Below are 16061 nucleotides of genomic sequence, written 5' to 3'. Positions count from 1 at the left end.
TAGTTGTGGGAACTACACTGTAAAACAGAGTTATTATTAACACTACATAGACAAGTATTGAGATAATTCTCCTTTATGCTCATTTTGTTATTCTGAACTAATTTATTTTTCTGAATACATGGTTTCATTTTTATCTGCTTTTGTTTTTATATTTGTTTATCGGTACATATTAATAAGACAACAGTTGATGATTCCTGCTTGAGTGTGTATGTTTTAGTGGACAACTTTGACCTCATTTGAGAGGTTAATAACAATATCTGGCTTAAGAGTTTAATTATCAGGATGACAATGAGTCATAGCACTATTTTGACCAAATTCTATATTCACAAATCAAAATTGTTAAGCAAAAAGCCAAACTTTTCAGAGCTGATATCAAACGATACATTTCTTCTATACTTGAAAGTACTATTTCATTGTCTTTTATTACAACCTTTAGTCCCCCTGGCGTGTTTGTAGACACAAGATGTATATACAAGGAGCTGTAAACTTGTTGTATACTGTATCAGTGAAGCTGTTTTCAGTGGCGTAGCGAGGCAATTTTTCAATGGGGTGGCACAGAAATCACTAGCCTATTATATGAAGATTAAAATGCATCTAACTAGAAAATACAGTGAATCCAACATTTTTTCTTATTCCTGCAGGTAAAGTAACAAAGAAACTTACACTATAGGTACGAAGTACAAGCTTAGTTTTTATTCTGGGTAATTTCATGTAATTATTGTACTTTCTATCATGGTATTTTTGAGATTTATGAATTATTTAGTACTGTACAGTGCAGCATCGTGTGTCCACGGCAAATTTCCTTCTGGGACAATAAAGTCTTATCTTACTATTAATACTAGTACTTCTAATATCAACAGTAGTAATATTAGAGGTGGAAAAGGAGATCATGATGATAAGATAAGATATTCCAGCACTAAAAGTAAAACTGTAAAAAGGGTGACATCTTAAATAAACTACATTACCCACAAGTCAAGTGGGTCATGCGCAGGCGCAGTGAGTCAGTTTCATGACGCTGATTTTGTTGTCTTAACCCAGTTACTGTACTGCCTTGTCTCATCTGTGACAGCAAGCAGATACATGCAGCAGTTATGTAGCTCATATAAGAAGGACTTTACCCCGTTGTGACCGGCTAACGTTGGCTGATGTTACGGTCCTCTTCGGGCTCCTTCAGGACCGTTTGTGAAACTGCCGCACGTCCGTTAGTCAACCAGACAGCTAACTCAGCTAGCCACACGCTAGCAAACAAGCTGGTGTGAGTTTGCGATGTGCCGCTGTTTGTTTTTCTGTCCCTCTCGTCTCGGATAGCTTCCTAACCGAGCTACATCTTGTGTATGGTGTTAAGCAGAAAAACACACCGCTATCACCACCTGAGGCTGCTGTAGTTGTCGTTGTCGTTGCTGTCAAGATGTGGCAAAGTGTCGGACTCACACTGCTGGTCATTGTGGCCACACTTGTCTGTGCGCTGCTCTTCATGCTGTTCGGTGAGTTTCAAACACAATAACCTTGATGAGTGACTTACATGACTCTGTATCACCATTGTCCTCGGACTGGGGTGTAGTAAAGCCGGGGTCACTTTTTATTTGCATGCTAATAAGAGACTGCGACACAGTAAATTAGCTTAATGATTCTGTTTAAACATCATTAAAGGCACAGTTTTCCTTCAAAAATGTCAAACTTTTCCTTGTAAAGCTACCTTAAATGACAGGTCAGAGTGTATTGAATGTCTTTGACAGGCAAGTTTCGATTTCAGTAAAGAGTTTCTATTTTTATCATGTGCTGGGGAGCAGTCAGACCATAACCATGTCAGCTTCTTCCCCCTCCTTCCCCTCTGCATGTTCTAACTGATGTGAGCTTTAAACCCCGCTAGAAATAAACACGTTTCTGTGTCAATCCGACGTTTGTTTATGTTAGATTTTGTCTGTGTACATCAAGTTCATTTTGTAATCTCAGTCCAGCCTGAGACAGACAAGACTGCAGGTGGATGTTCGCTTGAAAATGAAATGATATCAGAATGAGTCATCTTTACTGGCCAAGTGTGTTTACGCATACCAGAGAGTTTGACTCTGGTTTAGTGGTTCTCAGTGTACTTACACAGAATAACAACACAACATTCTTCAGAGGTACATGTGAGGAATATCTATATATAGGTGAAACAGTTTCTGTGAACTGTAAACAGGATACAGGTAGTGCAAAGATGTGAAAAGTGTTGGGATAAATATTAAATGGTAAAAAAAAAGAAAAAAAAAAGTGACATGTTACTAGGGCTGGGTGATATGGACAAAATCAGATATCATGACATTTTTGATCAAATACCTCAATACTGATATTGTGACAATATTGTAGTCTGTTGTAGACTGTTGGTGGTTTCTAAGGGTGCAACGGATTGCAAAACTCGCGGTTCAGATCATATCATGGTTTCGGATTATTTTTCAGATCAGCAAAAAAAAAAAGGGTGACAAATATAACTTTGCTTTCCATATATTCTGTAAAACATGTAAAGCAAGGAACTTTTTGCCATGGTCTTAAATGAAAACAACATTTAAGATGTCCAATGTTAAAATATATAGAATATTCAATACTCAATCGTTAAATTAAAATGCATTATGAGGCATGATACCTTCCTCCTTTTAAACATGGTAGTGAATGAAACAATTGCCTTTGTCCACATCATCAAAACTTGATGATAACTTACAAACATGAACAATCAACTATGTTCCATTACACCACTGGTGCTTTCACAACATATTTACACGATGAGATTTTTGATGAATAATCATCAGTAATGTGGATATAGTGACTAAGTGGGTAAAAGTAAATAATGTAACAGCTAGAACAGTCTGGTAAGTTCAGAAAATGACATCACTTTACTGTAATGCAGCCTTTAAAACCAGGAAAAGACAAAACTTATGCCTTATCACGATACTACAATACCCCTAGATGTTACTTTATATACATATAGTAGGTGGTTATGTACAGTATATACAGCCTGTGCAAACATACAGTAATTAATGAAATGTATTGCACATTTTGTGCGTATACACTATATGTATTATAAGTACGATGGTTATTATAGTGTTACAGCGTTATTGCACAGTGCCTCAGTTAACTGTTTATAAGTGTGACGGCGAGGGTGAAGAAACTGTTCCTGTGTCTGGTGGTTTTGGTGTACACTGTTTGGGACAGCTCATTTATTTATTTATTTATTTATTGAGCAGTGGTGTTCACTCCTCGTCCAAGTGAGCCCTAGCAGCGCTATTTTCCATCGTTTTACTTCTGACAGATCTTTGAAAAACTTACCACTGTCAAAGTTGCAACTCTGTTTGGTATCCAGGGGCCTGTTTCACCAAATTCGCAAGATGCGAGTTTTGACTTGCAAGATGAGATCATTTCCTCTCATGTTGATTTTGACTTGTCTAACTAATAAAAAAAAAACAAATAACAAACTCTATACTTGCAACACATGCATGAGCATGCATGAGGATTGTAGACCTCATAAATCTATCTGAAATTTAAGAGCGACAGATGTTTGTGAAATGGGGAAATTGCAACATTTGTGATCTGCGTGTAAGCAGTGCTCGCAGATCGCTTTAGTAAAACGGGCCCAAAGTATCTTTAAGAGACGTATTTTGTTTTGAATGACACAAGAAAGATGCAAAATACGCTTTTAGGAATAAAAATATAAAGTAATAGAAATTAACACATATTGCGTATAGTAATACTTTTCCATTTTAAGTACAAATTGAGCAAGGACGTCATATGAGGCTACCATGTTTGTTTGGCTTGGGAAAAGGGGTTAAAAATCGTTTTTATTGTGCAGTGGATGGAACATCTTTTCATCCAGACGAAAAGAGTCTTTGAGGATTCTGGGAATCATTTCAGAACAGCGTCAAATGTTTTTAAACGGCCTTCTGGGTTTTCAAAGATTTGTGTGTATTTATTTTTCATAAAAACAGATGTTTACCTCTGTGATTCAAATGGAATACTTTCTCTTTTTTAAGAGTGTTTTTTTCTCCTCTTCTTTACTCCTCAGGTTGGTATGTAGTCTGGCAGCTCTTCTTGTCCAAGTTCAAGTTCCTGCGCGAGCTTGTCGGAGACGCTACCACACCGCAGGCTGAAACTCAACCGTCCGAAACCAAGAGCGAGCGCGCACCTAATGCACCAACACGAAATCGGCCCCGGACTGCACGCCAAAGAGTTGCCTTTCCAGAGAGCACTTCATAGATCATCCAGGCACTTTTTCCTCCCACTGGCCCTGCGATCTACACTACACAAGGAGCTCGCGGACACTCGGTAGTCACAGTCAGCCCTTCTTCTCTTCTTTTATCTAACCGGGCAGATCTCCTGGTTTCAAAGGGAAAAGCCATTTACAGTACTGTCCATTTCTGAAAACCACCTGTTCATATGTTTAATAATGTACAGTCGTATGTATGGAGCACTGACTCATGGTCCTGCAATAGTGACGGCCAGCTTTCACGAGTGGCCGAGCTGCTTCCTGCCACCTGTGTGGAGAATGAAGATGCTCCATCACGCGAAGAGAAACAACGTGTTAATTCTCTTTATGTACATGTTCTGTATTTTTAGCAAAGTAGGCAGATAACTGTTAAAAACTATAAGCTCGTCTACATCATTTCAACAAGAACAACTGAAGATAAACGCAAAACTGAAACAGTTATGTGTACAACTGACAACTTTTATTATCTTTAAAACATAACAAAGTGCAATGAAAGGAATGTTTATGCTGTCATTTAGTTATTTCTTGCACAGTATATGTATTATGGAAACTGTCTCACCCAGTAGATAATGCCCAAAGCTTCGTAAAAGGAAGATGACGAATGACAGGAACTCATTCCAGTTGTGTACAATGTGACACTTTTCTTGCAACTTCTCCTTCGACCTTTTTTATAGACTTATACTTGAAGAGTCAGGAGAACGTTTCAAGGAAACGACTGTTGTTAGCTCTCTGGTGTTCAGAAGCTGCTACACACATCGTTAGCTGACGTCCTGGAGCAACGAAACGAGGCTCCCCTGCTGCAGAAGACTTGCCCGAGAGGTGTCTGAACCCCCCCCCCCTCCCCGTGCCTCTGTCTGTACCAGTGCCTGTCTAGATGGCATCCACTGTTTGTTAAACGGCCTCTTATCCTTTTTATAAAGCCGGCGGTAGTTTGAATTCCATTACAAATCAAAGCTGACCAGAGTCTAGTCAATGTTTATGTAATACAGTCTCCCTCCAGGTTAAACTTATGTAACTCTCGCACCTTTTTATCAGCAGTGATTTTTTTTTTTTTTTCTTCAGTGGAGCTGTAGCTTCAAATAAATAATGCCATAAATATGTTGAGCCCTGTCCTGTTTGCCTCAAGTGGAAAAGTTGCTGTTATTGGGGGGGAAAAAAAGATGTAACTGTACATGTCATTCTTTTTTTATATTAGCTATAAATTCCCTGTAAAATAAAGACACAAAATGCATCATAAATTGCTTCTTTCTACACATACAAATGGAAAGAACCATGTATTAGCCACTTGGAAAATAATTTTCATGATGATGATTTATGTTCATAAATTCTTTCCAGGTGGTGCGTAACAGTAAGTACAAAAAATAAATCATTCTCAGTTCTTTTATTATTATTTTTTAAGAGCAATTTTTATTGGTTTTGTGTGCGTACAAGAGCTTCTGCAAACATACTCAAATGCAGATGTAAAACAATGAAGTAATCACACAACAGTGGTGCATTAAACCATTTAGGTATTACATAAGTTTCCTGTCCCTCCCACATGAAGCCCACCGACTGGCTCAACAGCTATCCACTAAATATCCAAGCGATTCCATTAGTGTTCATCTATAAAGGACCAAAAGAGACCTCAAAGATGTAGTTCATAGTACCACAAATATGACATAAATACACTGTAATGGTTACAATAATAATGGTACAAAAGCATCCTAAACTAGAAAGACAGAGGAGGATGGTTAAATAAATCACAAAAAGGAAAGTTATCTTTGTGGTCTTCCACATTTAAGGGGTGTATGTGGGTTCTTACTGTACAGTAAAAAGGGGATCCAGATCCTCATAACTCCTTTTGAGCATTTATTTCTCAAATTTCAAGAAGCACAGTGTCTCTAATCCATCTTGTGAAGCTAGGTGGAGACTGTTGCTTCCAGCACACGAGAATAATCCTTCCAGTTATTAATGAACAATATCTAGACAACAAATAGTCTTCCTCAGGTGAAGGTGAAGGTAAGAACACACCTATATGAAGTAGATGAGCTGTGATGACACATGTTTACTGGAAGTGAATCCCCTTATCCCTCCTAGTAACGAAAAGATTGGTCATACTGTCCTCACATGTATCAATTACCTAATTCACAGATGATGAGTTCTGTGTAATCCATGTGGAACGAATGAACCAACGTCTTTGGACACGTTTCACCAACCAGACTTGTTGCACAAACCTGGTGTTTTTTTAGATGACCACAGACGTTCTTGTTTGTGTCATCTTGAACAACTCAAAGTATTCCAAATATCTGGATTTGTTAAGATCCCCACTGGTGTTGTTTGGACCCCTTTTAGAGTTTGAACACATGGTGGCAGTATAGCGCCGGTAGAAAACAGCTCAAATGAAAACGCTTCTCAGTTTAAACAGCACAGCACATGTGGGTCTCACTTTGGTCTGTTATCTAAATATAAAGTAGGAGGAGGAAGTGTCTGTATTAGATTTTGACAAGTGATGATCTTCAGGTCTGTAGACGAAACAAGGACGGTGTTCTAATATATAAAAATCGTGCTTCAAATTTGGTTTATTTGTCCAGTTTCCATCGGAGAAGGGTTCATGAAGTTTCTCTGATAGTCTGGAACAAGCTATGCAGCTGTTTTGTATTGTTTGTAAGGATTTCTGTGACAAAAACAGATGCTAAAACAATAAAAATACTAAAAATAAAACAGAAAAAAGCACAGAAACACATGCCCTGATTCCTCCGCCAGCATGTCAGTACTCTTATTTCAAATTGCTGCCATTAACTATACAGGTCTCTATGCAGCAAATTGGTCCTCAAGGGTCATTAGCTTATTCCTGAACTGCTCATACTTAATGTGGTGCAATGATGCAATGATTACCAGTGCAAACATGCAGAGTTACACTCTTTTAATACAGATTTATTTATTGAGTTGGAAAGTTTGAGAAACAGAAATGTTAAGCAAGAACTTAAATACCCTACTGACACTGTTAAAGTTCAAATGTATTGAATTTCCCCACTGTGTGTGTGGTTTTAGACCCGTTTCTGTGTCAGTCAGCTCTTTTTAAACTCAAATTAGCATTTCACTCACAACTGCAGCGTAAAACTATGAGAGAACCGAAAAGAACACAGTCAAAGCTAATTAAATACACAGAAGAAATAGGTCTACAATATTTAAAGTATAGTAACTGATACATTTGTGGTATGACTCAAATGTTGAGAATCCATTCCTCCAGAATGTCCTTCCTCTAATGGAAACAGATGCAGAAAATTAAGAAACCACCCTTACTGTAAATTGACTTTGAGGCTAACCTTCACTTGTAGTTTTATTCATACTAATGATCCTTCAGATCTGGCAGAGTACATTTCTGCCTGCAGCTGGGGCCTTTTTCAGCAAACGAGGCCCTGCTGAGCTCAGACAAGCTGTAATTTCAGAGCCTGCAAATACTTTACAGGAAATGATTGTGGTAAGCCAAGGAAATGACATAGACTCTCCAGCGCTCTTCTAACTCTGTATATCTCCAGCGAGAGCCAAGCGTCGCTCTTTGCTCTTGTTGTTGGCTAAAGGTATTGCACGTTGCCTCTCTGATGACCTTTGGGTGTTTGTTCACTCGACAGACAGGTGAGCAGCTGACTTTTTGATTGCTGCTGTTCGTGTATATCACTTCAAGTTTCCATCTCAGCAGTCCAACACCTGTTTGCTGTTTCTCAGCTCGACTAGACAGTGTCTCATCGGGGAGCGTGCGGGAGACAACTGCTTCAGGGGATTGGGGCAAAATGCAGCTTCAGCTCACAGTCTCTGCAGCACCTTGCGTAGTTGTGTAATTGTGGTAGACCAGAGACAACCATTTATGAGATGTTTGGCACGCTGCCCCTAGTGACAGACGTACACAGAAGCTTCTGCTGCTGTTGAGTCCAGGACTGTGGGTTCTGGCCCAAGTATCAGAGCTGCCAGGACTAAAATAGCTCATTGATTCACCAAGCCCTGTCAAGCTCAGTCTGAAGCGTTAACATTAGCCAAGCTGTTACTCTCTCTTGTTTAGAGCCACAAGGTGTCCTGAGATCTCATTATTACTGCCCCACAAAGACAAAAAGATAGCTAAACAATGAGATATATCAAGTGAAAGCTAGTTGTTGAGATAGTTACAGCTAGCCTTACAGTAGCTAAAGCTAAAGCTACATTTATTAATAGATTTTTCCCTAGCTGTTGTCTGTAAATCCATTTTGATGAGACAACATCTTGGTAATTCAGTTAGTTATTCCACATAACATTCTGCTAAGCTTTTGACTCTAGTGGAATTCATGCAATGTAGTGTGGTTAATTGGCTACCATTAAATTGTAAATTAATTATTTTGATTTTAATACAGATATTGACAGTTAAAGCAAAGCAAAGAGATACATATAGAGAGATATATAAGTGAAAGGTAGCTGTTGAGTAAGCCATGGCTAGCCTTAGTAGCTAAAGCTAAAACTAAATTTACTAATTGGTTGTTCTCTATTTGGATTTGATTGAGTTTGATAAGACACTGCGTAACCATGGTTACATAAAAAGCCTGCAAAGATATTTTAATTGCAAATGTAACTGCTTAGTCACGCTTTACATGATCTCTTTTATTTATGTTTTAGTCACTGAAACAGTGCCATGGGGTCACTCAAATCACTACTAAACACAAGAGATTTTAAAGATTATTTGAGTACATGTGGTAATTTAATTAGTTATTCCACATAACATGAGGCAGTAACTAAGTCAAATCATTATGGCGGGAAAAAACAAAAGCTAACTCCTGCTAAGCTAACTAGCTTAACAGTCACCTTTTGACTCCAGTGGAATTCATGCAAATAGCGTGGTTAACTGGCTACCATTAAGTCACACATTTTGTATTTTGTACACTTGTATTAAGTTGTAAATTAGCCTAATAAATTACTTTAATCAAAATAAAGCCTGTTTTCTTTGACTTTATTAACAAACTAGTTAAAGTAAGACAACTGAAAGGACACATTTTATTAGTAGATGCTGTATTTTCCCTTGTGAATTATATCCAAACGTAGAATATAATACATCTTTTAGCCATAGCATGCCCTTACAGATGAAAATGTCAAAGTCCCCAGGTGATAATTTTGAATGATTTTGGTAATTCCCTGACATTTTACCTAGCGCCTAGACCAGTGTAATATATCTACATTTACTAGATAAACTGGGACAAAATCTTGTTCCGACATTCATGGTTCTTAGAAGATATTTGACTTTTCCTTTCTTCTGAAATGTCTTGATAACTATTAGATGGATAGCCATGAAATTTAATAGCCTACACACAATCATGTTCCCCTGATGAACTGTAACAACTGTAGTGATCCCTCAATCTACAAGCACCATCATCAGGTCATAACTTTAATTTGTCCAATTCGGTTTATGACCAAAAAGCTGCAAAGCTCTATCCCATAAGCTTCAACTATACTTTGTGTTTTGTGCTAATTAGCAAACGCTAGCATGTTACACAGTTTGCCAACCAGCCTGAAAACTTAAACCAATTTTCTCTCAATTTCACTGTGTCTGTCATTGCTGCGCTCTTCCTTTGTAGGGCCGATTAGCAGAGAATAAGACAGACTTTTAAGATGGATCTGACAACTCCTGATTTACCGTGTCTGTCGGCAACTTGGGTTAAATGGGAACCCTTTTAAAAAGTCATTGCATTGCAAATTCCTTTCTTTCTGATCTCCCCAGAGAGCACAAAGTGGAATGCAGTGGATAATAAAAACAGTTAGATTGCTTTTAAGTGCCAGCCAGTGTGAGCCTGAAAGATTTTTAATGAGATTTTGTGATTGGGAGCTGAAGAGAGAGAGAGAGAGAGAGAGAGAGAGAGGCACAATCTCACTGTGGTCATGAGTTTCTCTTCATCACACAGTCCCATCTATCTATCTATAGAGCAGCTTCTCCACAGGGAGACACTACATTTCACTCAGATTATAATGAAAGAAAGAAAAGAGGGGCAGGTGAAGATAAGGAAAGAAGGAGAGAAAACACAAAGGGGCTGCTTTTAGCTGCTTTTAGTTGTACACACCCAAAACATACAAGTTCCCAAGAGGCTCCTGCAGAAGACGCCCCGTCACTCTTTACATTTTATCAATTCACTACACTTGAACCAGAGAAAATGTGCTGCAGCTGATAGGGTCACTCTGAAAAACCACGTTTCTCACGGTCCAGAGGACATGTGTAGCGGTGTCTCATCCTCCGCTTGCCCCTCATTATTCTCCATGTGTCATATCTAATGTTCTACACGCAAAGTGAAGAATTATTTGGCAGAGGCACCTCAGAAATCCTTTCAGTCCCATCTTTAACGGACCCCTTTTTAAGATTAGAAGGTACAAATAACTCTGATCAGATATGACTTGAAATCAAAAATATCCTGGAGGAGTTCACGAGGATTTGATTGAGTTTGACAAGACATTGGGTAACCATGGTTACGTAAAAAGCCTGCAAAGATATTTTAATTGCAAATGTAACTGCTTAGTCACGCTTTACATGATCTTCTTTTATTTATGTTTTAGTCACTGAAACGGTGCCATCAGGTCACTCAAATTGCTACTAAGCAAAAAAAAGATTTATATTTGAGCACGCAAGTCGATTCTTGAGCTTGTAAATAGTAGTTTGACAAAAATAAATAAATAAATAAAAAAAATCTTAACTTAAGGTTTTAGCTATTTTTTTTCCTGGAGCTCCAAACGCCACCCACTTAGGAAGACTGTGAAATGTGATTGAAAGCTCAAGAAAAAAGTTCCATCTGGAAGTCCGAGGAAAAGTTACATCAGGACATTACAGTAGCAAAGAAATCGTAACTCAAGGTCCACTGAACAGCTTTTATATTCCTGGAGTTTGACATGACCGCTGTACAAACTCTATTAGGTGATGAAGACAGTGAGATGTGGCTGAAAGCTCCGGTAAAAAAAGATTTATGTTAATTGTTAAAAGTTCATTCTTGACCTTGGAAATAGTAATGTGACAAAAATAATTCTTAACTCAAGGTCCACTTTTTTAGCTTCTTTTGCCTCCACTTAGGAGGATGATGTGAGATGTGGTTGAAAGCTCTGGAAAAAATAGATGTATAGGACTTTTATTTAAGCGTCAGAGTTCACTTCTTTTTGAAGAATAGTAGTTAAACACACACACAGAAAAAGGTAACTTTAAATCCACTTGATAGAGCTTTCTCATAGTCTTCATCAGTTTAAATGTGGAGTTATTTTGGGTTTCAGTGTCCTTTAATTGCCAAAACATTGTTTCAAACATGTTACCTTAATATGAAGAATAATATTGGCATGAAACTGATCGATATTTGCACAAAGTAACGTCTATTCTATTAAATGTTTTTCTGCAACTTAATTGTCTCCTCACTTTAATTCTGAATATTTTTGTCTCTGTACACTTCGTAGTTACTGTGGTGTACATAGTAGGAGCATAAGTAGTGGTTGTTTTTTCGTGCTTCATCTTGTGTGTGGTAAATTTTATGGTATTTTTTTGAGGTTGCTTATCTACACTGTGCATCTGTTCTTGTACTTCTGCAGCTGTGACATTTTAAGTTTCCATTGTGGGATCAGTAAAGTTCATCTTATCTTAAATAAGGTTAGCCTTTTTAAAACTTCTACAAAAAATAAAGACTGTTAGAAATAAACTGATCAATTTTGTTAGAGACCAAATTCAATTAAATATACACTAGTCCCAATCAAGCTCTCCTATGTTAATCTAGACAGTCGGTGTCAATATTTTTGACTAACAGGAAGATGTTGTTGTTGTTGTTGAATGTTTTCAATGTTTCAGCGCTGTGAGAACCACCAACTGAGTCTCAAAGGTGGATTTACTAAAACCTGCAAATTAAACAGATCTGCATGACTAGATGCCACGAAAAGTAACATTCTGCTCTCTCTTTGTGCTCCCCTGGAAATATTTCATTTTCTATAACAAATCTGTTATGTCAGAGAAATTAAAAGACACAGTCACATGATTAAGAACAACCCTTTACTTTGTCTGTGGTGAGAATCCACACATATTGACATTTACGAGGAACATTTACAAGATTTACTGTCACACACCCAGCAGTAAAACATATAGACGATATTCTACAGGTGAAAATGAAACAATCTCATAAGGTGCTTCATAATATGCAACAGGAATGTTATGAAAAATGTCCACATGATCCTACAAAGACACCGATACTGCATCTACATTTATATTCATACCATAATATAAAACTATCTACACAAAAATAGAGCAAATATTTACAGAACAGAGACTATTTACAACATTCAAAACAGGCTTAAAGACGGAGAGCAATATACATATACATATACATATATATATGTATATATATATATATAAACTGTAAATATATATATTTATGCTAGATTAATGTACACATGGTGTCTGTGGTGAAATGTACAGGAGCAACATGGCTGGAAATCACAAATTAGCCATTTGAAGCAACTGTTCTTTGAACTGCTGTGAGTGGTGCGAGAGATCAGTGACTCTGTCCACCATCTCCTGGATGGCAGCTGTGTTTGGGTAGTTCAGGGCGGCCATCTTGGTCGCTGCCACCACCGTCTTTAACAAGTCACACAACACGTTACTGGAGTTCATCACCCTGTTGGCCACCTCGGGAGCCGAGGCTTGCCTGGACAGAGTGTCTCCGATGAAGACCAGTTTGTGGGCGCTGAGGATAACGAACTTGCTGTGCGCCACAAAGATGCGGGGAGGCTGCCCGGCGCTGACGCAGCTGAAGAAGGCGTCCACGGCGCTGAGGAGCGTGACAAAGTGTTGCTCACACTGCTCGGAGTAGAAGCCGAGCAGCTGGCGGTCCCGTGCGCACACATGAGTGGAGGGCGACAGGGCGGACGAGGAGTCCGACGGGGAGGCCGAGGTTCTACCTGAGTGTTGGTGTGACATCCACTGTGAGATGTCGTTCTCCACGGGTTTGATCACTTCCTGTTCCAGCTTCTTGAACTGATTGATCTGTGAAGGGTGACAGGATGTAGGTTATTTTCCGACCTTGCTTATTAGCATGTGCTGTGTCTTTTTGATTTTACAGAGATAAATCGTAGGAAGTCATGCTCTAAAAAAAACGCAGCTAATATTAAAATTCTGCCCTTTTGCTGGATCACAGACAAAAATAGAAATACATTTCAAACAATAAAAACAGGAAGTGTTCTGGGCAGTTACACGACCAAAAAGGTTTATCTCTCATTTTAGTTATTGGGTAAAACTCTTCTATAAGCCCTCCTAGTTAGCATTTATAAGCATACATTTAATTAACATTTAATAAATGATTTATAACACACTACAATGTAGTTGTAAGCAGATATAAGTGTTTATTAATGTATTTTTTACCAACTATAGCTGTGAAGACCCATAACCAGTATATTAACAGTTGTAATACTCTAAAATAATCTTCACAGGAGAAGTTATAATTGTGAAGAAAATCCTTAATAATATCTTAATAAAAGTCCTTATTTCTGCTAAAACTATTTGTTAAATGTCTATATAGGCTACTGTTTAAAATAGAGGAAGTTAAAGTAAAGGATTAACTTTATTTGCTATGTGTAAGAGTCTTTGCACCCAGCCAGTCAGCAGCTGTGTGTGTTTAATGATATGTTAAATGAATATATGAATATATGTGACTGATAACAGAGATAGAAGAGCCACCCTCATCACTGTAGAAAGAAACAAAGAGAAAGCCTCACCTGTTCCTGGCCGAGCTGGTTTTGACTCTGCTTGATAATGTTTTCTTTGTCCAACAGCTCCTTCTGCTGACGTTCGAAGTCATCTTTGCCCTGTCGAGGAAGACAAGGAAGTGAGAAAAGGCATTCAAATATAGAATGAGATCTACTCTCTATGGTGTAAAGTTGGTGGGAATAAAGCAAATAAAGGAAACGTGAAATACTGAAAAACAGACGGGCTTCACTAATCTTACCTGTAGATGTACGTAATCGTAGTCCTCCATCCAGCTTTTTACACACTTCTCACTGTTCATATTGTCTTTGTCTTGGCTGGAGGGCACGGGGAAGGGCTTGGTCTGGCCCCCGTAGTTATCATTGTCTGAGGAGGGGGAGGTGAGCGGGTGGATCATGTTCTCATCAGGTGTGCTCCCGATAGAGAAAGACCCGTCCATGTGCGTCCGCCTGAACAGTAGCTCAGCGCTGCTGCCTATCGTGGAGGCCAGCTGCTTGGCGTCGTCCGGTACAGTCCTGGAGACCATGACGAAACGGTCCAGGTCGTCGCTCTTGTTGTGGTGCTTGGCGGCGGCGGAGGCGGCCAGAGTGTTCAGAGCCCAGTTGCAGTTCTCCAGGACTTGGTAGATCTGCAGAAGGATCTGCTGCGAGTCCTCCAGGCGTCCAAGCTGCCTTCTCAGCTTGCTGTGCAGGCTGGAGTCTGATAGCGCTGTAGCGTTTGCTGCAGCCCCTCTACCAAACACAATGAAGTCCCCCAGAGCCGCCCGGACCCTGTCTAGCACTGTGCGCACGTCGTTAGCATGGCGCTCCATGAAGGGAAAAGTCCTCCAGTGAGGGGATGCCGCCATGGAGTGTAAAGCCCCGACTGAGGCCTCCACAGCCTGCTGCAGACGGTACAACCTCTGCACGGCAGCGTCCAAATCCAGAGCCAGACGGCCCTCAGAGCTGGAGCCCGTGGAGGACGAGGAGGTGGACATGCTGCTGCGCGTGCTGCCGGTGCTGGAGAATGACAGACGGTTCACGCCGTCTGTCACGTCTCCGACTGTGCGAGCATCCTGAGCAGGGATGTCGTAAACTCCTTTGCTTCCGTCTCTGTCAGCGGGCGAGGTTCTGTGCTGGGAGGGCTGCATGCCCCGGGGGATGTCGTATACGTCACTGTGACTCTGAGACCCTGCTCCTGAGTGAAGGGCGGGTGGAGGTACGTCATAAATGCCTTCATTGCCGTTGGTGTTTGGGTGTTGGTGATGGGCAACAGGCTCCACGCTGGGGGGGAAATCATAATGCGACTGGGGGCTCTGTGTGGGTTTGGTGAGGACGGGCGGCGGTACGTCATAGATACCCTCCTGTTTGTGCTTGAGAGGCTGCGGGAAATCGTAGTTTCCCTCCTGGAGGGCGGGGTTGGTCCTGCAGGGAGGCACCGAGTAGACCTGTGGGCGAGGACAATCATTAGTTTTACAAGCAGCTCAAATTCACAGCAGCATTAAGTCAGCTGGTTTTCGCCGGATCAAGTTTGTACAGCGGCGCTGCAGTTAAAGATTGAGGAAGTGAAAGACCTTCTGGCTCGTGTAGATACTATATTTGAAACCTCAAAGTTTCTGCCCTTGATTCCTTCCTCTAATGCAGCGTCAGAGCGCAGAAAAGCTTTAACCTCCCACTCACTGTGTGTTCTGGCGTACATGGCACACAGCATGTTGGGAAAGCAGCAGGGTGAATAAAATGGTGGCCTGTAAGTGATTTCCATCATCCTTGAATTGCACTCTTAGACAGGCCTGCCCCAAACTGTAATTAGGAACGACGCAAATAACAGGTCCCAGCATATTTCAGGTTATTACAAACAAACTGATGGCTCTCTGCCTGGTTGGGTCTGGAAGTCTGGTGAAATCTTAGAGGGTCTGGAAAGCTAAGAGTTATGTCCTTGACTTTTTTGTCCCTGCTGGAGAGTTCAGACACAGAACCATACTCATGGAGTTTTGGTTAAACTCTCCTGGCAGGCAAAGCTTTCATTTCGTGCAGCCACAAGAATGTCATAAATACGACATTTGACGTATTATTCATTTATTATAGACAATTAAGAGAAATACTAGGAACTGTATCAATAAACATAAAATAACATTTTCCG

The 16061-nt window shown here is 39.9% G+C and overlaps 2 protein-coding genes across 4 annotated transcripts in view; one reads left to right on the top strand and one right to left on the bottom strand.

The window, feature by feature from the left end:
* The first annotated feature begins 997 nt into the window (after nt 1-997).
* On the top strand, nt 998-5472 carry smim13 (small integral membrane protein 13). Its single transcript, XM_067612454.1, has 2 exons — nt 998-1484; nt 4034-5472. Exons 1-2 carry the CDS (start codon nt 1409-1411, stop codon nt 4222-4224), a joined length of 267 nt encoding a protein of 88 aa, XP_067468555.1. The 5' UTR covers nt 998-1408; the 3' UTR covers nt 4225-5472.
* Nucleotides 5473-12222: 6750 nt separating this feature from the next.
* The window catches only part of nedd9 (neural precursor cell expressed, developmentally down-regulated 9), a 35171-nt gene continuing 31332 nt past the window's right edge, over nt 12223-16061 (bottom strand). For all 3 annotated transcript variants that reach the window (XM_067612450.1, XM_067612451.1, XM_067612449.1), the window contains exons 5-7: nt 14185-15369; nt 13955-14044; nt 12223-13226 (exon numbers count right to left, since the gene is read on the bottom strand). In XM_067612450.1, the coding sequence (XP_067468551.1) occupies nt 12678-13226; nt 13955-14044; nt 14185-15369 (1824 nt within the window). In that variant the 3' untranslated portion in view covers nt 12223-12677. The remainder of the gene's footprint in view (nt 13227-13954; nt 14045-14184; nt 15370-16061) is intronic.

This window comes from Thunnus thynnus, chromosome 15 (genome assembly GCF_963924715.1).
Source record: "Thunnus thynnus chromosome 15, fThuThy2.1, whole genome shotgun sequence".
In the NCBI taxonomy this organism is placed as follows: Eukaryota; Metazoa; Chordata; class Actinopteri; order Scombriformes; family Scombridae; genus Thunnus; species Thunnus thynnus.
This window is presented reverse-complemented; position numbering and strand designations above follow the sequence as displayed.